This window comes from Hemiscyllium ocellatum, chromosome 17, assembly GCF_020745735.1.
Source record: "Hemiscyllium ocellatum isolate sHemOce1 chromosome 17, sHemOce1.pat.X.cur, whole genome shotgun sequence".
In the NCBI taxonomy this organism is placed as follows: Eukaryota; Metazoa; Chordata; class Chondrichthyes; order Orectolobiformes; family Hemiscylliidae; genus Hemiscyllium; species Hemiscyllium ocellatum.
Window position 1 is genome coordinate 24,395,133 of NC_083417.1, and position 24,572 is coordinate 24,419,704.

General features: G+C 39.6%; 1 protein-coding gene across 1 annotated transcript in view; it reads right to left on the reverse strand.

The window, feature by feature from the left end:
* vps9d1 (VPS9 domain containing 1) overlaps window positions 1–24,572 on the reverse strand; it is a 75,913-nt gene that overhangs the window by 11,996 nt on the left and 39,345 nt on the right. Inside the window, exons 12-13 of the mRNA XM_060837621.1 lie at window positions 23,666–23,871; window positions 21,233–21,317 (exon numbers count right to left, since the gene is read on the reverse strand). Coding sequence (XP_060693604.1) covers window positions 21,233–21,317; window positions 23,666–23,871 — 291 coding nt within the window. The remainder of the gene's footprint in view (window positions 1–21,232; window positions 21,318–23,665; window positions 23,872–24,572) is intronic.

Here is a 24,572-nt window from a genome sequence, read left to right on the forward strand (position 1 = left end):
ACCCCAAAAATGTGGCACTCAATCGAATTTGAAATTACGCAGTTTAGCATGGACAAGCAATAAGAATACTAATTATAATTTACCTCATTGCTTCAAAATCTCTTTTAGATGACTAGTTTTCTCAAGCTTTTTTCTTCTGGCATTTATACAATCAAATATTTGGTTACACTCCCCTATTTCAAATATATTATAGGCCCTGACACCAGTGCAAGCAAATTCTGCAAAGAAATAGGAATGCCACTAACCTCTTGGTAAACATACCACAAACCTTCATTGCACTGTGAAAAAAAAGCTTGGTGCAGGTTAGGATACAGGCAGCAGAGTTTTGGACATTCTCAATTTGAGGTCGAGAAAACTAGGGAGGTTAGTTAGAGTGTACTTAAATCATCAAATAAATAACAAAGACATGGCTTTTCTTTTCTCACTACCTAGCTGCAGGAAATTTCTACATGTCCACTATTGATTGTTGGACAAGAGGTTTGACTGACCGTTTGAAACAGTAGAAAAAATAAGAAAGGTGGGTTGACAGAGCTGGGTATTGTCAGCATACATGTGAAAACTGATGGGGAACCATCAAAGGTAACAGTCTGGGATGTTAACCATAGGTAATTTCATCAAAACAAAATACATTACTTTTGAATGATATTTATCAATGCACAAAATGGAGATGAAAGTGGCATAATGACATCTACAAAACTCAGGGGTGGAAAAGCAGTCAAAATAACAATGTATTTAATTTTATCTACTTCTGTAAACTGACAAGGGGCATGTCAAAGACTGACTGAAAGTACATATAATTGAAATGAAGTGGGTTCTGATTCCTGATCAGTGATCAGTGATCTGACAATGATAGACGGAGAAATAAATTATTTGAAGCATAACAAAAGAACAACTGTTGGGAATATTTTGCTGAAATTACCTGTATTTAACCTCAGAGACAGCAGTTGGTGAATAAAATTTAGAATATTATTTCTTGATATAGAAAATAATTGAAGCTCTGAATCTGAATTTGATTAAAAAGTGAATTTACTACAAGAATGGGAATATCATTTTTGCAATGTTGTAAACTTAACACATATGGGATCATGGGCTAAAATGCAGCAATATATCAAGTAAGTCCCTATTTTCAGTTGCCTCATTTATGTTGCTATGCTTCAATGCCTTGATTCCATTCAAAGCAGTCGGCCATGAAACGGCTGGTTGCAGTCGGCAGCATCGTGGCTTCATCGTGCATGGAGCAGTACTAGAACGGGACTTTGCAGCAAGGCGGCTAATAGGGCAATGAAGGGTGGCAGTGGCTGGGGCCCAGCGTGATCCCAGATGGTGGCTGCAGTGAGGCAGTGGTGAAGGAAGGCTGTTGTGGTGGTCAGCAATGAGGCAGCAGTGCAAGATGGTGCCAGTGGCAATCAGTCGCAAAGGATGGCAGCAGTGTCAGTGTCACTTTGCAAGTGGTAGCGAGGCCTGGCACACCTGACGGAGGTCAGCAGTGGCAGCTGGCTGTGAATATTGCTGGCGAGCTTAGGCTGATCTTAGCCCAGCGATTCCTGTAGGGGAAAGCCCAGCTTAGGGCATTTGCAGGCATATGACTTATTAAAAGACTGTAATGTATAGTTTTTTTTTAAATGTTTCTACTTTTATACGAAGAAGACTGTTGTGCTAAACTTTGTAACTTATTTGTCTATTTTTCTATATCTGTAACTAAGATTTTGTACCTAGCAACTTTGTACCTAAGATGGCACCATGTGTACATTGTAGACTTATCACTGTACTCTTATACCTCTACTTCAGTACATGTAACAATATAATCTAAATTTAAAGTCAATTATAATTGGCACTTTTTCTTTGGGAATATCATTTTAATGTTGCATTACACTAGGCTGATGTGGTGTCACATGATCTGATTGAGGCAGGGTCTATATGGATCGAGCAATCATGCTCCTCAAACCTCCTGTTCTCATTTTCAACTCTCCTACTTACCACCCATCCTAATACCCTATCTTCCCATTTGCGGGATTGGTACACAGAAGGATTGATAAGTTGGATTTTTATACCTTAAAATTTATTTTAATCATTTGCTTGTACAGTATTTCAATACATAATGCATATAAGGTAACCTTCGACTAGAAAGGATCTACAGAACTTTACAGCTTTTACACTGGAAAATCTAATTCACTTAATGTTCTTTCATTTAACATTGCATGTTAGAAGAGAGCAATTAGGATGTTAAGAAGAGAGGAGTACTGTACAAACGTTTGAGGGGAAATAATTCAAGACTGAAAATTGCTATGAAGCATGAATGAAGTACCTAATTTTCCAGACATTTCTTATGAGCTAACAATAGAGATAGTCTAAAAATCCACGATACTTAGAAAGCCCCAATGTTAATACAATGATCTCTGATGAAAGTCAAATTTGGATTGAGTAAGATTATATGCAAGTTTTAACAGGCTAGACAATTTAACATGGTATCTCAATAAAAAGGCTAAATTTATTTTATTTTACACAATATTCTTCTCATATTTAAAACTTGGTCATATGTTTTCAAACTTCTGAATGTACATTTTGTACTTTCCAAAAACCTATGTACCACTGACAGAACACATTCTTGAATTAATGCCCTACCCCTTCTAAAAATCAAGCTGCCAATTTCACACTTAATTTTTAACTTAAATTCGGCAGTTCTTCAGATAAAATAAATGCTATCTTTGATGAACAATCAAACGGAGACAGGCAATCAAACATGGCAAGAGGATCAGCAAGTATTGGCCATGAGAATCAATAAGATTTCCTTTATCTCAATCTATTGTCAAACTTTCTGAGATGGAGGGAATGGAGAAAAATCTTATATAAATAAGGTCCCCAGAAAAGATAGAAAGCAATAAGTTTCTGTCACCTCAAACACCTAAAATAGTAACAGTGATAGGTGCATAAGAAACAGTACCATCTGCAAATTTTGTGGTACTTGAAACTATGTCAGCATTCCTTCAGTCTTGCAAGTGAAAATCTTGTAACTCCCTTTCATCAGCACTGTGATTGTTCAGTGGCTCAAGAACCATCTGCTTCTCAAAGGAAATTAGGAGATGGGCATTAAAGGCTGGCTGAACTGGCAACATCAACATCTTATGAATAAATATAATTTAGGGAGGAAAGGTGTGGATGTTAACATGATTTTTTTTTTCAAAATGGCACTTTCCTTTGCAATATACAGTAAATAGTAGCAAGATGGAAAAGATTGCAGTTTAATGAACCAGATCTAACTTGCCCAAACTAATGCAGATTTCTTGAGAATTTGTGGAAGTTTGCTCATGGACTGTTTAAGGTTAGATATGATTCCCTTGTTGCAGGAGAACTGTGCCAAGTAATCTAATAAAGTATAATTATTGCACCAGCCAAAGTACTTAGGCTTAGATGCTTGATAAGAAAATATTGAGAAACAATGACAACAATAGCTATGCGTGACTGAGGGCGAAGGTTTTACGTTTCTATTTTCAGTTGTGGTTAACTAGTTACTCACGCAAACACCCATTTGCATTGTATCATGCAAGCAGAGGTCTGAAGCAAAACCATTTCAAGTCTTATAGTATGATAAATCAATTTATACATCTCACTTAAAGACTACTGAAAATATCTAAGCAAAGAACATACATCACAATATGCTACAATCATTCTTAAAGCTATTGAAGAAAAATCTGATTTATTATTATTAATGATCACTAAACAGTAATCCAACTGAAACATGTGCACAGACGTTGGGTGAGGATAAGATCAGTGTTGTGACACTTTGCATGAGTAAATTGTCTGCTGGCACTGACTATCTCGTTGCATGATGAATAACTAGTGCCAATAAAAAGCAACAAGAGATTACTTGTACTTATGTTGCTGCATTCCAGCATGAATCGATGCTGGATGGAGGCAAAAACATAACATGCTAATTTGAAGTTTACATTTGACTTCACCAGCCTACACTGGATTTGTAAAAAGGTTTTATGGAGTTGAACTCAACGTGTCAGCCACTTCTCAAAATTTAATTTCACTGAATGTTGTATTAAAGGAGAAAGGAACTCTTAACAATGCGACTTTAAACCTATTCAAAAGATCTGCTTGACCTTTATCCAGTACTTCATACACAAAGTTCAGATTCTTTCCTGCAACCATGCAAATATCTAGATTGTTAACAAAGAATCAGCACACATATTATGAGATTCGGGGCGTTACTGTACAGTGCAGCTCAATGAAGAGTGTAAGAGGGCAAGCCAGGAGCAACACCAAGTATACCTAAAAATGCATGTGAACCTGGTAAAGCTCTATGTTTGAGGAAAAGTACGAATAATTTTCCACAGAATTAGCAATCCAACAAGATATTAATTAAAAGGCCACTCATCAACATTATAATTGGCTAACATTATTTCATCTGAAAATGTGTTGCTGGTTAAAGCACAGCAGGTTAGGCAGCATCCAAGGAATAGGAAATTCGACGTTTCGGGCCCGAAACGTCGAATTTCCTATTCCTTGGATGCTGCCTAACCTGCTGTGCTTTAACCAGCAACACATTTTCAGCTGTGATCTCCAGCATCTGCAGACCTCATTTTTTACCCTAACATTATTTCATATTAGCCACACTTCACAGAAACATATCTGCAGTTTTCTCCAAACAAAATGGATTTCAACACTCAAAGAAAATGCAAAAATACATGCTCAGAGACTACAGGATGTCTCCTGCCAGAAATGATAGGCACAACAGTCCAGTCAAGATTCAGATTACTCAAAATAAAAGTGCCAGCACTTTTGCATTTGGCAGAAGTCTTATAATTGAGGAAAGACAATCCATGTGCCTACCATGACCACTGCTCATCTTTAAAACAGTATCTGAAGAATCATATCATACTTGAAATCTTAACCCTGTTTCACGCTCCATCGATGCTACCAGATCTTCAGAATTTCTCCAGCATTTTCTGCTTTTTTTTTGGACGGCGAACTTGCATGAAAGGTCAGTGAAGAATGAATCCCTAGTAAGGCAGCCCTGCACTAATTGAACATAACATAATTGGGAGGACTTTCGCCCGTCTCTGTAGGCAAAGTTCTGCCTCAGAAAGGTGACAGTAAGGGGAGGCAATGTCATAGTGGTAATTTCATTAGAGTAGCAATCAAAACCCCAGGCCAATGTTCTGGGAACTTGATTTTAAGTTCCACCATGGCAGATGGTGAAATTTAAATTCACTAAAATGTGGCCATTGTCAACTGTTGTGAAAATCCATCTGGTTCACATTCCCCTTTATGGAAGGAAACCTACCATCCTTACCTGGTCTGAACATCCACAATCCACGAGTGAATTCACAAAGAGTCAATTAAATCATGCAGTAGGCCCAGAGGTACCACGGGAGTGGTGGTCGCTGCTGGGAATATAAACAGTTCCCAAGTCTGGGCTGGAGCCCACAACATAAAATAAATAGACAATAGGTGCAGGAGTAGGCCATTCTGCCCTTCGAGCCTGCAACACCATTCAGTATGATCATGGCTGATCATCCTTAATCAGTATCCTGATCCTGCCTCATCTCCATAACCCTTGATTCCACTATCCTTGGGAGCTCTATCCAACTCTTTCTTAAATGTATCCAGAGATTGGGCCTCCATTGCCCGCTGGGGCAGAGCATTCCACACAGCCACCACCCTCTGGGTGAAGAAGTTTCTCCTCATCTCTGTCCTAAATGGTCTACCCCGTAATTTTAAGCTGTGTCCTCTGGTTCGGCACTCACCCATCAGCAGAAACATGTTTCCTGCCTCCAGAGTGTCCAATCCTTTAATAATCTTATATGTCTCAATCAGATCCCCTCTCAGTCTTCTAAACTCAAGGGTATACAAGCCCAGTCGCTCCAGTCTTTCAGGGTAATGTAGTCCCGCCATTCCAGGAATTGACCTCGTGCACCTACACTGCACTCCCTCAATAGCCAGAATGTTTTTCCTCAAATTTGGAGACCAGAACTGCACACAATACTCCAGGTGTGGTCTCACCAGGGCCCTGTACAGCTGCAGAAGAACCTCTTTGCTTCTATACTCAATCCCTCTTGTTATGAAGGCCAGCATGCTATTAGCCTTCTCCACCACCTGCTGTACCTGCATGCTTACCTTCATTGACTGGTGTACAAGAACACCCAGATCAATTTTTCTGCCCCTTTACCTAAATTGATTCCATTTAGGTAGTAATCTGCCTTCCTGTTCTTGCCACCAAAGTGGATAACCATACAATTATCCACATTAAGCTGCATCTGCCATGCATCTGACCACTCACCTAACTTGTCCAGGCCACCATGTAATCTCCTAACATCCTCCTCACATTTCACCCTGCCACCCAGTTTAGTATCATCAGCAAATTAGCTAATGTTATTACTAATACCATCTTCTATGTTATTAATATATATTGTAAAAAGCTGCGGTCCCAGCGCTGATCCCTGCGGTACCCCACTGGTCACTGCCTGCCATTCCGAAATAGAGCAGTTTATCACTACACTTTGTTTCCTGTCAGCCAACCAGCTTTCAATCCAAGTTAGTACTTTGCCCCCAATACCACGCGCCCTAATTTTGCTCACTAACCTCCTATGTGGGACTTTATCAAAAGCTTTCTGAAAGTCCAGGTACACTACATCCACTGGATCTCCGTTGTCCATCTTCAGAGTTACATCCTCAAAAAATTCCAGAAGATTAGTCAAGCATGATTTCCTCTTCATAAATCCATGCTGACTCTGACCTATCCTGTTACTACTATCCAGATGCGTTGTAATTTCATCCTTTATAATTGACTCCAGCATCTTTCCCACTGCTGAGGTCAGACTAACTGGTCTATAATTTCCTGCTTTCTCAAAAAGTGGTACAACATTAGCCACCCTCCAATCTGCAGGAACTGATCCCGAATCCATCGAACTCTGGAAAATAATCACCAACGCATCCACGATTTCTAGAGCCACTTCCTTCAGTATCCTGGGATGTAGACCATCAGGCTCCGGGGACTTATCAACCTTCAGACCTAACAGTCTCTCCAACACCAATTCCTGGCAAATATAAATTCCCTTAAGTTCAGGCCACTTTTACCTCAGGGAGATTGCTCGTGTCTTCCCCAGTGAACACAGGTCTGAAGTACCAATTCAATTCTTCTGCCATTTCTTTGTTCCCCATAATATATTCCCCTGTTTCTGTCTTCAAGGGCCCAATTTTAGTCTTAACCATTTTTTTTCCTTTCACATACCTAAAAAAGCTTTTACTATCCTCCTTTATATTTTTGGCCAGTTTACCTTCGTACCTCATTTTTTCTCTGCGTATTTCCTTCTTAGTAATCCTCTGTTGTTCTTTAAAAGCTTCCCAGTCCTCCGTTTTCCCACTTATCTTTGCTATGTTATACTTTTTCTCTTTTAACTTCATATGTTTCTTAACTTCCCTTGTCAGCCATGCCATCCTGCCTCCTCATAGGATCTTTCTTCCTTTTTGGAATGAACCGATCCTGCATCTTCTGCATTATACACAGAAATATCTGCCATTGTTCCTCCACTGTCATCCTTGCTAAGGTATTGCACCATTGAACTTTGGCCTGTTCCTCCCTTATAGCTCCATAGTTCCCTTTATTCAACAGAAATATTGTCACTTCCGATTGTACCCTCTCCCTCTCAAATTGCAGATTGAAGCTTATTGTATTATGGTCACTACTTCCCAATGGCTCCTTCACTTCGTGGTCCCTGATCAATTCTGGTTCGTTGCACAATACCAGATCCAGAATTGCCTTCTCCCTGGTGGGCTCCAGCACCAGCTGTTCTAAGAATCCATCTTGGAGGCACTCCACAAAGTCTCTTTCTCGAGGTCCAATACCATCCTGATTCTCCCAGTCTACCTGCATGTTGAAATCCCCCATAACAACTGTAGTAACATCTTTGCGACAGGCCAATTTCACTCCTGATTCAACTTACATCCAACATCCATACTACTGTTTGGGGGCCTGTAGATAACTCCCAAGAGGGTCTTTTTACCCTTAGAATTTCTCAGCTCTATTCATACTGACTCTACATTTCCTGATTCTGGGTCCCCCTGTGCAAGGAACTTACCAACATGGCCACCCCACCCCCTCTGCCTGTCAGTCTGTCCTTATGATAGCATGTGTAGCCTTGAATATTCATTTCCCACGCCCTGTCCACTTGTAGCCACGTCTCAGTTATCCCCACAATATCGTTTCTGCTGATTTCCAGAAGAGCCTCAAGCTCATCCATAATATTTCTAATGCTTTCGTGCATTCACATATAGTATTTTTAACTTGTTACTGCCCTCACCATTTCCATCAACTCCTATTTCACTCAACCTTACAGCATGATCCCTTTTTGAGTTTTCTGCTTCATTGATACCGTTGTCTTTCTTGACTTTCCTTGTTCCAACTTTCCCTTCAATTTCCTTCTTAAACAATCAGTTTGTCCCCTTCCCCTCGCTACTTAGTTTAAACGTAGCTGTGTTGCAGTAGCAAACCTGCCTGCCAGAATGCTGGTCCCTAACCTATTAAGGTGCAAACCGTCTCTCTTGTATAATTTATGCTTACCACAAAACATACCCCAGTGATTCAAGAATTTAAATCCTTGCTTCCTGCACCAATTCCCCAGCCACATCTTCAAGTCCATTATCTCCCTGTTTCTGGCCTCACCAGCCCGAGGAACTGGAAACAAACCGGAGATAACCAGCCTGGATGTCCTGCTTTTCAGTCTTCTTCCTAGTTCTCTGAAGTCCCGCTGTAGTATGTTCCTTCTCTTCTTCCCGACATCATTTGTGTCGACATGTACCACCTCCTCTGGCTCTTCACCTTCGTCCTTGAGGATTTCCTGCACTCTGTCTGTAATGTCTTTAACCCTGGCACCAGGAAGGCAATCTGGGGTCTTTCCAGATATGATGGGGGCTATGCATCATTATGACAAGAACATCAAGAAGTGGAGAAGGGCAGGGTACAGGCATGCATCTGATCTGGAGTACAGACAAATGATGGAGTTTGTCCTCTTCATCTCTCCTGCCCAAGGCTTGAACAGTAAGGCCTGAGGAGATATGGCTGATATGTTCCTACTAATTGATTACTTGAGGGTCTTACCAGGCAGAACATCATCTGGGAATTTAATGAGGGCTATCCGTTTCCAAGAATCCTCACCAATTTGACAAGTAAATGCTGTTAAAACTTGTCCAGCCACTGGCAAGTATAACTTCAGCACTTCTACATCTTCTATTTGTATGTGCACTGGTATGTGCACTATTATCTGTGCTTCAATATTAGTCTTGTGGTAGGGTGCCATTAGCAGGCGTCAGCAGCTAGACCTTGCTGCTTAATGTACATCTAGATCTTTGATGTAATCAACTAAGGGTGCAATGTAAGTTTGATATTAGCTGCTCTGGGTTTACGTACTTACACTGATATTCAAGATCTGCAGGTGAGAAAAAACAAAGGATCACAATGTGAGTATAACAAAAGATCACAATGAATACAATCCCTTCGTACTTATTTAACAGGTAAACCAATCAGTGCCTTCAATTGGGCTTTGGATTCCATCACACGGCTCAAGCACTTTGAGGAAGCCAGAAATCCTATGTAATCTGAGTGACCCCTTCCTTTGCTTTGCTGCAGCATGCCAAAAGTACACTAATACAAAGCCTGATGGATTATGACATCTACGGCTTATTAAATACTAGCCTTTCCAGTACTCTGTGCAACACTTGACTCAAATGACACGCAAAATCATGAGTGTAGTAGTTACCTGCACGGCCACAGACATGGCACTTTGGAATAACAGCATGGATGAAAGCCTCCTTTAAAATCTGCAAGATCTGAAGATGATTTATTATGTTTCTTTTTCAAATAATGCTTTTTGATACCTTATGATCTAAAATGTATTTGATACTTGCATGAGATGGCAATTCTGTTCTAACTATGTTTCTGGATGATTGACTCTTTCTTTGTTCCTACACAAAACCCCTCGGACATCATCGCAAAAGATAATTTAATGGGATGGATAAAAGTTTCTTTAGGTCAACACACAGGCATGGATTCCCCCCCCCTTATTGTTCCACGTCAGGCTCACATTACATACAAAGCTTAGAACATTGAGACTGAGTAGACAAGGCATCGTTCTCCCTCTCAGGTTTTCTCTCCAAGAAATTCCAATAAATGACAAAATGTTTAGAAGTCATATAAATGTAAAAAAAAGGATATGTGAATATCCAAGTCAATTCGTCTAAATTTCTTTCATACAAAAAAATCTCTTGCCAGTAGAATGCAACTTCCATTAAATATTGACAAATGTTAAACTAACTCCTGTGTCTCTTCAGAAATGCCATAAAATTTTCTGGTGACTTCAATTCTTAAAAATTGGGCAACGAGCGCCAGCCATTAGGCTGATCTCAGTGATAATTTCTGGAGGTTTCAACATCATAGAATCACTGGCAATAACTTCTGGATTTCCATATTTAACTTTCACATTTGCAGGCAGCAGAGACTGCTGTCAGTTTCCAGAGTACGGTGCAAATACTGGCAGTTTCACCATCATTACAGCCACAATAATCCAAATCCTTATATTGTGCAATGATTATGTTATTGAAGTGGTAATCTAGAGAGCTGGATTAATGGCCAAAAGAAAGTGCCCACATTCCACAATGCCATTGAGTTAGAATTTTTAAAAAAATTCATGCAGATAATTGTTATCAGCGGAAACTAACCTGTAAGTGAGCTTTCCTAAAAACCCAATGGACTCACTGTTTCCCAGAAAAAAGAAACCTGATTTGGTTCTAGGTAATGAACCAGGCCAGGTGTTAGACTTGGAGGTAGGTGAGCACTTCGGGGACAGTGACCACAACTCGGTGACTTTTACTTTAGTGATGGAGAGGGATAAGTGTGCGCCGCAGGGCAAGAGTTATAGCTGGGGGCAGGGAAATTATGATGCAGTGAGGCATGACTTAGGATGTGTGGATTGGAAAAACAGGCTTCAAGAGAAGAACACTAATGAGATGTGGGGATTGTTCAAGGAGCAGCTACTGCGTGTCCTCGATAAGTATGTACCAGTCAGGCATGGTGTAAAGGGCCTTGTGAGGCAGCCGTGGTTTAGTAAGGAATTGGAATCCCTTGTGAAAGGGAAGAAGGCGGCATATGTAAAGATGAGGCGTGAAGATTCAGTTGGGGCGATAGAGAGTTATAAGGTAGCCAGGAAGGATCTAAAGAGAGAGCTAAGAGAAGCGAGAAGGGGACATGAAAAGTCTTTAGCTGGTAGGATTAGGGAAAACCCAAAGGCTTTCTATAGGTATGTCAGGAATAAAAGGATGACTAGGGTAGGTACCGGTCCAGTCAAGGATAGTAGTGGGAAGTTGTGTGTGGAGGCGGAGGAGATTGGAGAGACACTAAATCAATACTTTTCATCAGTATTCACTCAGGAACAGGACACTGTTGCTGATGTGAATATGGAGTCACAAATGATTAGAATGGATGGCCTGGAAATATGCAGGGAAGAGGTTCTGGGAATATTGGAGAGGATGAAAATAGATAAGTCTCCTGGGCCTGATGGCATTTACCCTAGGATCCTATGGGAAGCTAGGGAGGAGATAGCAGAGCCATTGGCCTGGATTTTTATGTCGTCATTGTCAACGGGAATAGTACCAGAGGACTGGATGATAGCGAATGTGGTCCCCTTGTTCAAGAAAGGGAGTAGGGATAGCCCTAGTAACTATACGCCAGTGAGTCTGACTTCAGTGGTGGGCAAAGTCTTAGAGAGAATGGTAAGGGATAAGATTTATGAACATCTGGATAGGAATAACGTGATCAAGGATAGCCAGCATGGTTTTGTGAAGGGCAGGTCGTGCCTCACAAACCTTATTGAGTTCTTTGAGAAGGTGACTAAGGAAGTGGACGAGGGTAAAGCAGTAGATGTTGTGTATATGGATTTTAGTAAGGCGTTCGATAAGGTTCCCCATGGTAGGCTAATGCTAAAACTACGGAGGTATGGCATTGAGGATACATTAGAGGTTTGGATTAGGAATTGGCTGGCTGGAAGGAGACAGAGGGTAGTAGTTGATGGACTATGTTCATCTTGGAGTGCAGTTACTAGCGGTGTACCACAAGGATCCGTTTTGGGACCATTGCTTTTTGTTATCTTTATAAATGATCTAGAGGAAGGGCTTGAAAGCTGGGTAAGCAAGTTTGCGGATGACACAAAAGTCGGTGGAGTTGTGGATAGTGAGGAAGGAAGTGGTAGGTTACAGCGGGATATAGATAAGTTGCAGAGCTGGGCAGAAATGTGGCAAATGGAATTCAATGTAGCTAAGTGTGAAGTCATTCACTTTGGTAGGAGTAACAAGAAGATGGATTACTGGGCTAATGGTAGGCTACTTGGTAGTGTGGATGAGCAGAGGGATCTTGGTGTCCATGTACACAGATCTCTGAAAGTTGCCACCCAGGTAAATAGTGCTGTGAGGAAGGCATATGGTGTACTGGGCTTTATTGGTAGAGGAATTGAGTTCCGGAGTCCTGAGGTCATGTTGCAACTGTATAAGACTCTGGTGCGGCCTCATCTGGAGTATTGTGTGCAGTTTTGGTCGCCATACTATAGGAAGGATGTGGAGGCATTGGAACGAGTGCAGAGGAGGTTTACCAGGATGTTGCCTGGAATGGTAGGAAAATCTTATGAGGAAAGGCTGAGGCACTTGGGGCTGTTCTCATTGGAGAAGAGAAGGTTTAGGGGAGATTTGATAGAGGTGTATAAGATGATTAGGGGTTTAGATAGGGTCGACACTGAGAACCTTTTACCGCTAATGGAGTCAGGTGTTACTAGGGGACACAGCTTTAAATTAAGGGGTGGTAGGTACAGGACAGATGTTAGGGGTAGATTCTTTACACAGCGGGTTGTGAGTTCATGGAATGCCCTGCCAGTAGCAGTGGTGAACTCTCCTTCTTTATGGTCATTTAAGCGGGCATTGGATAGGCATTTGGAAGTTATTGGGCTAGTGTAGGTTAGGTAGGATTCGGTCGGTGCAACATCGAGGGCCGAAGGGCCTGTACTGCGCTGTATCTTTCTATGTTCTATGTTCTGATGTCCTTATTCAGTCTAGCTGATTTTGACTTCATTGACTCCATAGGTACAGATTTTAAGACTTTTAAAAATGAACCACCAGTGAATGGAATTGAAGTTTGTTTCTGAAATCATGAGAGCAATGATTTGCAACAATGGATTGACTTGGTAGATGGGATGTTTTGTCGAGAGCTGCACATTATAAAAATATATTTTATTTTGATTTGTATAAATCATTCTGTAAATAAAAGTAGGTCTGCATATTTGAACAAACTATTAAATTGCCTGATTATTGATCACAAATATCTGTAACTGAAACTTTCCTGAAATTGTGTTCGAGATGCCAGCAACTGGCTACTAAACTTCTCACACCTGTAATTAGTTCAGCATTGCCAGCACTGGGAAACATTAGTGGTACTAACTGGTTAGTACCACTAATTAATCTCAAGGTTTGAGATTAATTCACATATCTGGTATGGAAATGGCTGAGCATGCCTTCTCTGTGGCTCCAACTTGTACCATATCTGATGTGAGAATCATTGATATACAGATGACATGTCAAAAATGGAGCATGATGCTACTTGACTCACCACTAACATGATTTTCCTGCAAAATTTTTGTTTTTTCGCACAGCTCAAATAATGAAAATAGTTTAAGAAAATTATCGGCTGTTGAAAGAAATGACAGCTGCCTAATTGAGACTGCTGTAACCTAAACCACACATTAAAATTACTTCAATCTAGATATTCATTGAATGCAAAGTTACTAACTTGTTGACAGTTACATCTTTGGAGAATATACACATTCCATCCATCACTTATCACATACACAATACCTCCTAGATTGATTGAAATACTTTCAGAATCTTTTTGTAGGATTTAAATAGATCAGAAGGATGCAAATTTCTTTCTTAGTTTTTTAGTTACTACCTTCTTAGTCATCCATTTCAACTAGCTACAGTTTACTGAATAGATAAGAGTAAAAGACATTTCACCTCAAAAGATTAGAGAAAAGAACAAAGCAGGCCTAATTTCCAATTGGAAAAATCAGTGTAAGGTATATACGAATAACAAAGTATAATATCGTTTAGATTTCTTAAAAACGAAGAAGAAATTGCTGCAGATCTCAGACAAAAAGCAGCTTCTCAAAATGTATCTGGCCTGAGTAAGCACTGGCATACTTGCTAATCCCATTCATGATAACACTAAATCTTATAAATCAAGGGACAACTCCATTAATAGGCTGGTTGTGCAAATCGTAATTTGATGCTTTATTCAAACAGCAATACATATGAGATTCACAGTTGATTTATAACCCTCATTAGAGGATTATTTACTTTGTAATAAGTCAGAGTTATTTATACAACTGAAATACTGCATTTAAAATAAGAACAGAAAATGCTGGAAATATTCAGCAGGCTTGGCAGCATCCATGGAGAGACAAACAGTCAGATCTGTAACTTTTCATCTGATGAAAGATCATCCGTAAACTGCTTTCTCTCTACATATTCTGCCAGACCTGGAACGCTTGTCATTTTCTGTTTTATTTGAAATTTCCAGAATCTGCAGTGTTGTATTTTTACAAACTACATCTAAAATTCTTTACAAATGATTTAAAGAAAAAATCATGCCCATGAATCTGTGCAGAATCCTGAACCCAGACTCAAGAAGCAAGAACTGCTAACAAAAGGCTGAGCATGTTCTGAAGACATTGAGAAACAAGGTTCTGGCTCAGATCATCAGCAGCTTCCTGCTGTTAGATGAGGAGGAATAAAGCCAAATACAAAAAAAAAGCTGTAATACAGCACACCGTAGCAACAGAGAGCATGGGCACAGTAAGAGAGAACTACAAGAGTTGGACAGGGAGAGGCAGAGCAAGCCTTTTACTTATGCTGACTCAAGAGTCATACAGCATGTTTATGCTGAACTACACTAATCCCATTTATCTGCACTTGCTTAAAGCCTATTATTATGCCCTGGCATTTTAAATGCTCATCCAAATGATTCTAAAATGTTGTGAGTGTACCTACCTCCACCATGTCTCATATTTCTACACTCCTCTGGGTAATTTTTTTTTCTCAGATCTCCTCTAAACTACCTACTCCTCACTTTAAATTTGTGCCCTTTGGTCTTAGCCATGCCTGCCATGGTGAAAGGATTCTGACATCTACGCTGTCTATGCCACTCATAATTTTGTATGCCTCAAGCAGATCACTGCTCAGCCTCCTCTGTTCCAAGAAAAACAAACCCAGCCTATCCAGTCTCTCTTCATAACTGAGTTTTGTCATCCCAAGTAACATCCTGGTAAATCTCCTCTGCACCCTTTTCAGTACAATCGCATCCTGTCGAGAGTGTGAGAACCAGAAATGCACACAATATTCCATCTGTGACCTCACCAATGTTTAATGAAGTAGCAACAAGATTTCCTTGCTCCTATATTTTACATCATGACTAACGGAGTTGAAAAGTGTGGCACTGGAAAAGTACAACAGGTTAGGCTGCAGCCGAGGAGCAGCAGACTTGACTTTTCGGGCAAAAGCCCTTTACCCAAAACATCGACTCTCCTGCTCTCCCAATGCTGCCTCACCTGCTGTGCTTTTGCAGTGCCACACTTTCCGACTCTAACTGTCTAACACCTGCAGTCCTCACTTTCTTCCAGTTGCTGAAAACGATAAGTAATGGAGTCATGTATCCCGTATGCCTTCTTCACTGCCCTGTCCGCCTGTGCGGACACCTTCAGGGATCTATGGACTTGTACACAAAGGTCTCTTTGTTTTTCAATACTCCCAGGGCTCTACCATTCACTGTGTTTCAGTTTCCCATTTTAGACCTCCCAAAATACATCACCTGACACTTATTAGGATTATTATAGCTCTGCTCAATTTACCAGTTGATATTAGATTGCAACCTGAGACCATTATCTTACCAAAAGCACCAACAAATTTCGTGTCATCTGAAAACTTACTAATTACACCATCTACATTCTCATCTAAATTGTTAGTATACATGACAAACAACAAGGGTCCCAGGATCAATTCTGTGGTACACCGCTGGTCACAGGTTTCCAATCACAAAAGCAACCGTCTACCATCACAATTTGTCATCTATGTGCAAGTTAATTTGGATCCAATTTGCCAACTTGCCTTGGATTCCATGGGCTCCTATCTTTCGGACCAGCCTTCCACGCGAGACCTTGTCAAAGGCCTTACTAAAGTCAAGATAAACCTCTTCAACTGTGTTGCCCTCACTAATATTTGGTTATGTTTCAAAAAAAGCTCAATTAAATTAGTCAGAAAGGATGTTCTCTAAAAACTCTATGTTGACTATCCATGATCAATCCCTCCCTTTCCAATTGTTGATTAAACCTGAATCTCAGAATTTTTCAAACACTTTCCCTACAGTAATGTCAGACTAACTGGCCTGTAATTATGTGGCCTATTCCTGCTGCTCTTCTTGAACAAAAGAACCACTTATCTGGTAATTCACCTGTGGCTGAAGTATTAAATACCTCCACCAGGGCTCCAGCAATTGCCTCCCATAGCAGCCCAAGATAAATATGCACCTTTACACCCACATAAGGATCTAATACCTCCTCCTAATTAATCTTAACACTCAAGAACCTCACCAATCCATCTGAAATCCCCAGCTACAACATTCTTCTCCTCTGTGAGTGCAGTTAAGAAATATTAATACATGGCCTCTGGCCTCATGTACAGGTTGCCTTTTCGCCTCTAATAGGCTCCCTGGTTATAATTTCTTCCAACCTCTTCCATCAGGCAAAAGATACAAAAGCTTAAACAACGTACCAACAGGTTCAAGAACGGCTTCTTTCTGGCAGGTATTCGACTTCTGAATGGACCTCTCAAATTTCAAATCGAACATTGATCTTGCTTTTTATGTAATCTTCTTTATAATTCCAGCACCCTATTATCTCCACATGATATGATCTGCCTGTACTGCACACAATCAAAACTTTTCACTGTATTTAGGTGCATATGACAATAATGAATCAAACTGGGAGAAAGTGAGGACTGCAGATGCTGGAGATCAGAGCTTAAAAATGTGTTGCTGGAAAAGCGCAGCTGGTCAGGCAGCATCAAGGCAGCCCTGAAGAAGGGCTTATGCTCGAAATGTCGATAGATTCCTGAGGAAGGCCTTATGCCCGAAACATCGATTCTCCTGCTCCTTTGACGCTGCCTGACCTGCTGCGCTTTTCCAGCAACACATTTTTAAGCTAAAATAATGAATCAAATCAAGTCAACCCTATGAATGTTGTAGAAAGTCTTTGTGAATTCCATGCTGAGAACTAAAAAGTTCTCACCAAATCTTCAGTTTCTTCCCATTACTTTTACCCACTGACCCCACATGTTGAAGATAGATTAGCCCTCCCATCTTTTTCTATGCATTATTAGCTGAAGCAGCTTCCTTCGATGGGCTGAAACGTAACTTGTGTCCTCTCAGTGGTGAATCATAGGAGGCATAAAAAAAGATATATTTCATCAACCCAATCAATATAGTAGAAAAAATGTCATGAGCCCTGACAATTCCCTGACTAGATTATGAATGAGGCTAAATTTTCTTTATGAAGTGTGACTCTCTCAATAAATGTGCAAGTTCCTGGAACAACAGATTACATTTGCAGCTGTGAAATTTTGAAAATCTTCACATTAAGTTGTATTTTGTACTGTGATTTCTGTATCAAGGAGATGAGATCTTCACAAAAGCTGTTGTGCAATTTAGGGTGCAGAAGTGCATTAAAGTTAATTTATACAAGAACTGTCCAGAAGGTCAGTCTCATGCTCCTTGTGTTTCACCAGAGGTTGACAATAATTCCACTGTGGTGCACAGCCAGACTTGGAAAAGAGCTAAGTGAATTTATTGGCTCTCTTAAACACTTCATGACATCAATGGTGTTGAAAAATGGATACTGTCAATTGCTCTAACATTAAGAGGTAACCACTGCTGATAGAATGCATACAACAACGATGTACTGAATGAGGGAGATAGCCGGGTGTGGCTCAGCTGCTTATTCTAATAGACAATCTGTGTGGAGCTGGTAACCGCAACTAAAATTTACCTCTGACTGACAACTAATTTTAGAAATGCAGCCAAATTAATCATTTCAATTCTTTAAAAAGTTTTTCTTTTCTGTGAAACGTTTTCTGACATAAAGCAATATGGAGAGGTTAATTTATATGACAGAGTTACATAAAAACACATCCTTACCTCACACAGAAAAAGCACATCCAGGCATGTAAAAAATTGTGAATGCAGAGGGTTTGGGGGTTTGATGGTAGTGGATGGTGACAACTGACAGCTCACTGGTTGGAGAATGGAATATTACGAATAGAAGTGTGTAAGAAGGAAAAGGTGAGTAGTATTAATTGAAATGTGCAACATGGTCAAAACTAAAATTGAAAATCAAAAGTGTGCGAAATTCAGTTTGACCAAAGAGACACATTAACATTTTGGATTGCAAAGATCTCCAACCAAAAAGTTAAAACAGATGAGGACTGCATCATCCAAGGAGTGGCAATCACAGTGAAGACATTTCTTGGGCAGCAGAACATTAAACTGATACTTTTGTAGTGCTCAGTGTGCAGGGGAATTGACTATAAGTATCAACTTCACGAACAATTCTTGTGAAGACATGGATTCAGATTAGTTGCGGTGCATAGCTCCTATCTATGCAGTAGAAATGACTGAGCATCAGATATGCTGGTTTAATTTTAAAGTCTCAACGGACTCATCAGAATTTGACACCTGGGTACTTAATCAGCCATTTATAAGGAAGGTTGAAGCAGACTTGAAGGGTTGAAAGGCCTACTTCTGCTAGTATTATAGATGTTTTTGATGTTTCTCCATTCATTTCCTTCACCTTAAACCACCTTACTAACAGTTTAATGAACGCCAGGGTTAGTACCTCTGGCCTCAATGTTTCTGCTGAACATGAACTTAAACAAAAAACTCAAGCTTGCTGATTGCTACCCTTTAACTTGTTGGAAATAGGCTATGTACCGATAACAGCCAATACACTGATAACAGCCAGGGATATGTCTTACAGTCCAAAGACCTGTCGACAGTCTTCAGCATAGCTTAAACATGGCAACACACAGGAGGATGGCTAGCAGCTGTGGAACTGTACTGCAACAATAAACAAATGCCTTCAAAATGGAAGAATAATGAAAGCTCAGCCAAAAGAACTCAAATTCAAATACAATTGCAACACTAATCCTGAACTTTACTTTTAAAACTTACTAGGTTTATTGGGCCCCGTTATTGGAGAGAGATGTTTTAGCTACTCTGCAACTGGTCACAACTCTATATTTGGCTACTCTATCCTCATGTCTATATCACCATAAAATCATTTTGTGCTTAACTGACAGATTACAATGTAGCTCTTACACAAGCCTAATTCACAATGTTTGTGCGGTGCATGAATACAGACCTGATGAAAATGATTTATTTTAGTGCTCTAAAATTTTACATAATAACATCGATATGGAAGGATTTGTAGCAACATCAATATGAATAAAGTATCATGAAAAATAACACAAAAGCTCCCGCTATGTCAAATTATTGAGCACAATTCTCAATTTGAAATTATGCCTTCATTAATTCTGCTATTTTGTACATGTCTCTAAAGAAAAAAAGGAACAAGTTCAGACAACAAAAGCAAGACTATTAATTCAATGGGTGGTTACGGATTTGCTAATAGATTTTGACAGCATGTCCACTTATACTTTACGAGTTGAAATTAAAACAATTATTAGATCTGAAAGGGATAATTAAAACTGCACTTTTCGCATAAAGGAAGTCAAGAATAGAAAACAATGTTGATAGGGTACAATAAACTAAAGTAGGAGAAGGCTTATATAAAATAAACATTGGCACAACCTGTTGAGCAGAATGATTTGTTTGAGTGCTGCAAACTTTAACATGCAACCTCAACAAGGTGGAGTTTCTAGCAAAATCAATATGAATGACTTGTAACAAAAAATGTCCAAAACCTTGCTCCATATAAAATTGCTGAGTACAATTCTCAATTTGAGATTATTCCTTTGTTTATCTTGCCAGTTAAACGAATGGCAGAAGTAAGTTACCATTTTCAGCAACTGAACAGCATACTTTATTTCACTGGAGCACCCACACTGGTCAGGGGATGTAATTATAACATGATAAGCTTACACTGATAAAAATGGACAGAAGCATTTTTATCAGTGCACGCTTGTCATGTTATAATTCATTTTAAAATAGACAGGAGCATTTTTACCTGAAAGGTGACCAAAAATTTGACACTGAACCATGGAAGCAAATATTAGGGCAGATACATAGATTTTGGAGGCAAGTTTTATAGAACATTGTTTAATATTTTTATTTCTGATCTCCCCATGGGAGAACAAAAGAGTGACCTCAGACAAGTAAGAGTTAATGATAATTGGAAATTTCAAATCATACATTCTGTCATTAGTTTTGATACGATCATTATAAGTTCCAATGTTCACACTTGTAATGGAAAAAGGTGACAAATACATGTCACAAGTTTGAAATACAGGTTATGGTACAGCATATAAAACAATTGTTGAAAGTTCTTCTGAAAATAATAAAAACTATTGAATGCGGTGAGTAAATCATGTAATTTTTTTGTATTTGTAGTGCTATATATAAAGGCTTCAGTTCCTTAGGTGCTTTCAACAGAGACATGAAGCTCTTGGTAACAGTTGAAGAGAGCAAGGTAGGGTGTGAGGGCAGGGAGGCAGGCTGGAGTGGTAAGCAAGGTAGGGAATGTCTAAAGTTTTATGAAGGAAATTTAGAAGTTTCCAGAGAACTTGGCAGTAGTGAACAAGGTTTGATCAGCCTTATTAGGCTAGTTACAACCATTGGAATATTGAGAAAAGAGATGAAGACAAATGCATTAAGCACTGTACAGGTATTCTTGGGAACTTTATAGATTTGTGAATTGGCTAAACAAAGGCACAAAAATGAAGTAGGATCAAAACTAGAGATGGCTGAGGAAGCTTTGACAAAATAAACCCTGTAACATTCAAATTAATCACTAGGAAGCTGTGAGGTAACTAGAACGAGAATTATTTTTGGAAGATTGTTAAATATCAATTCATTTCTTGGGAATGGGCTGCTTAGTAAAGTCTACTTAACTGCAAACACGGTACTTACATTGCAGAAGCAACATGCAGGGTACCAGCTTCCTTAGAATTGCAGTAATGTTCAGCACATTCGCAGATAAGACGTAGTGTTCGTACTGTAGCAATATGATACAATAGTATTATAAGTTACATTTAAACCATTCACAAACTTTGTATTAGATGGGAGATACAGCAGCTTGAATTTATCTAGCATTACTGATATTGCAAAATGTCCCAAAATGCTTTGCAGGAGTTTTAAGCAAAATTTGACACTGAACCATGCAAGCAAACATTAGGGTAGATAAATAGAAGATTGCAGGCAAGTTTTGGAGAACACTTTGAAGTAGTAAAGGAAGGGACGTTGGGTGGCAATTCAAGGGCTTTGGTAGTTGAAGGCACTGCTCCCAATAACAACAGTAGATTGGAGGTTTACAAGAAGCCAGAGTTGAGAACAGGAATTGAGGGTTTCGAGTTTCGAAGAAAATACAGAAATAGGGAGCGACCAAGAGGAGATGTGCAAAAACGATAAGGATTTTAAAACTGAGATATTGCTTAATGTGCAAGTTATGACATCAGAGTTCTTAATGACGTCAAATATACAGAAGGTAAAATATGGCATAGCATGAAGGAGTCCATTGCAATCATCTGCATGTAATTGATGTATGAATGAAGGTTTCAGCAGCAGATTAGGTGAAGCAGGGCACAGTCAGGCACTGTTACAGAGTGGAAAGCAACTTCAGAATGCTGTCGTATTCTGGGGAAATTTCCTAGGACTGGGCCAATTTCCGTCCCACCAGCTGACAAATGCATAGCAATTTGCTGACAGCGGAGGAACCTCCTGCCATGTGGAAGATTGCCGGCTTTGTGAAAGCAGAGTGGTGGAAAAGGAGACATTAAAAGCAACCTTACAGCCCCAATCCTCACCTCCAGAGGTTCTCCACTAACCCTGCAAGGTTCACTGAGCTCATCTGCCTAAATTTTTTTTTTTGAGTTGTCAAAGGACACATCTTAACTGCACTCAAGTCCCCCAGTAGGACTACTAAGGCTTCAGAGCTGCCAGCTCTCTGAATGGTAAACCATAGGCAGCCAATGAGGAGGCTGAACATAGTAGATCTCCCCCAGCTGGTCTCACTGCCAACGTGTGTGCACTCTGGATCTGCTTTCTCGTGTGAGGGCATGGCAAAAGCCTGTGGTAAAATTCAGTCCAATGACTTTGGTCTTCCCAATAAAGAGTTTGCTCATTGAGTACTGGATGCTGGATAAAGAGTCTATAACAAATTGTAGGAAGATAATTGTTGAGAAGGAAGGTGGTGAAAGAGAAGCAGGCTGTTGTCAGCCGGCAAGTGGAAACTGATGCTGTGTTTTTGGCTCAGGATGCCAAGGGCTGCATTTGGACAAGAAGTGATTGGACTCCAATGGAGGTGGGGAGGGAATGCATCCAAGTTATCGGTGCAGGTGAGTCTTGATTTGATTTCAATTGCATAGAAATGAATGGAAACAGATGAAAGCAGTTCCATTTAGTTGGATAACAGTGCAGACATGTTGGAAGAAAACGGTTGGTCAACAACATTAAAGACTGTCGACAGATTGAGAAGAATGAGGGATAGTTTACCTCTGTCAGAGTCATTGACTCAAACAAAGAAAAATATGCTACCACATATGCTTTTAAGTTATCCTTCACGAGAAACACAAACAAGTTCAAATTTGAAAATCAATGTCATGAGCTGTGGAAATTTTGAAAAATCTCTTTGCTGGTACCCAGTGTTTTTGAAACAATAAGTGAATTATAAGCTTATTTTTCTTACGGCCACTTATTGAAAGATAGAACTGGAGTCAAGTTTTACACACAGTACGTGCAAGCTTTTATTTACACACTATATATCTTGAACCCAAAAACACAGTTTCAATCCGCTCTTAGCTATTCCTGCAATTGAATTCTCTAAATAATGACCACTACTTGAACTAAACAGCAAATTGATAAACAATTAAAAGCAGGCCATTAAAATTTGTCCCTCATGTTTCCCTTATACATGATTACCTCTCATCCCATTACTGACTTGCACATAATTTTCTATAAACATCGTTTATTTCTCCAATTTCTCTTACCACACTTGTTTAACTAACTCCTGCTTTTCTTTAAACACAATTATTCTATTCCTTTCCCCATGTGTTCATGTCTTTTCCTCACTCCTTGTTGTTTTGTCCGATTGATCTGGAAGATCTTCTAGTTTTTAGCTTTTCTCCTCCTGTCTACCGAATCCATAAAACATCTTGTTAACTGGTTACCAGTGTTGTAACAGCTGAATGTTTTATAAACAGCTAATTTGCATTTTCAAAGGACCAAAGTGAAAACTTTAGTGAATACAGAACACAGATAATGGCAAGATCAATCTAATCTAACTACTTCAAGGAGAGCTATTAAGTAAGAGAATTAAATTCCATGAATTTTAGTAAATATGCTTACCAATACATTCAAGCTTCTTTTGTGGACAGTATTCTTTGGTTATTAACCTTAACTCCTGCACTGCCACTTCATAAGGATAGGAATCATTTGAAGCAGCAGATTCCTTGGGGAAAAGCTTAGCTGCAACACCAATATCTGCTGGGACAACATTCTTGTACAATTTCATGCTCTTTTCAAGAGCTAGTTCCCTCTGTACATTCACTTTTCTGAAAGAAAACAATGAATATTATACATTATTTATCAACTGAATGCTGAACCTCCTTTGTTTCTCACACTATTCTAGGAAGGAAGCCAATGTATTTCGAGCTTTGTCTGATTCTTACACCATGACCTGGATATTAATGGGAAATCCAGAACTTCTTGCATGCAGTGCAATTTTAACTTCAAAGCATGCAACACCTTTTGCTTAGTAGGGTGCCTGCATGGCAATCCGTCTGATTGACTGACTAGGCTTCTCTGCAGGCAGGGAGGAATACAGAGTGTGTCACAGGAACAAGAAGGTCCTCTCTATAACTTGGAGGCTGGGGTCAGGTTAGCTGGCAGTGGAGTACAATGATGTGGATGCACCCAACTTCAACTCAAACCTATGCTTCTATTCATCCCTTAAATTTCCTGACTTCCAAAATTCTGGGTGTCCTCCATTAGACCTGCAAAGTTATTTAAGTCAAATATTTAAACTGCTAATCTGCTTCCTTGTCCAACTTTTGTTAAATTCAGGTTGCAGTCAAGTCTGATACTTTGAAAATTTCAATATCAGACATTGAACATAAGTTAAAATTCTCCCCATGCTTATTTTTTGATATTTTCGAAACATCTCGAAGTAAGCAGATCACAATGACAGCCAGTGCCATTTGAGTAAGAAAAATATATATAGCACACATAGAATTTGAGATTCATGAAAAACTCC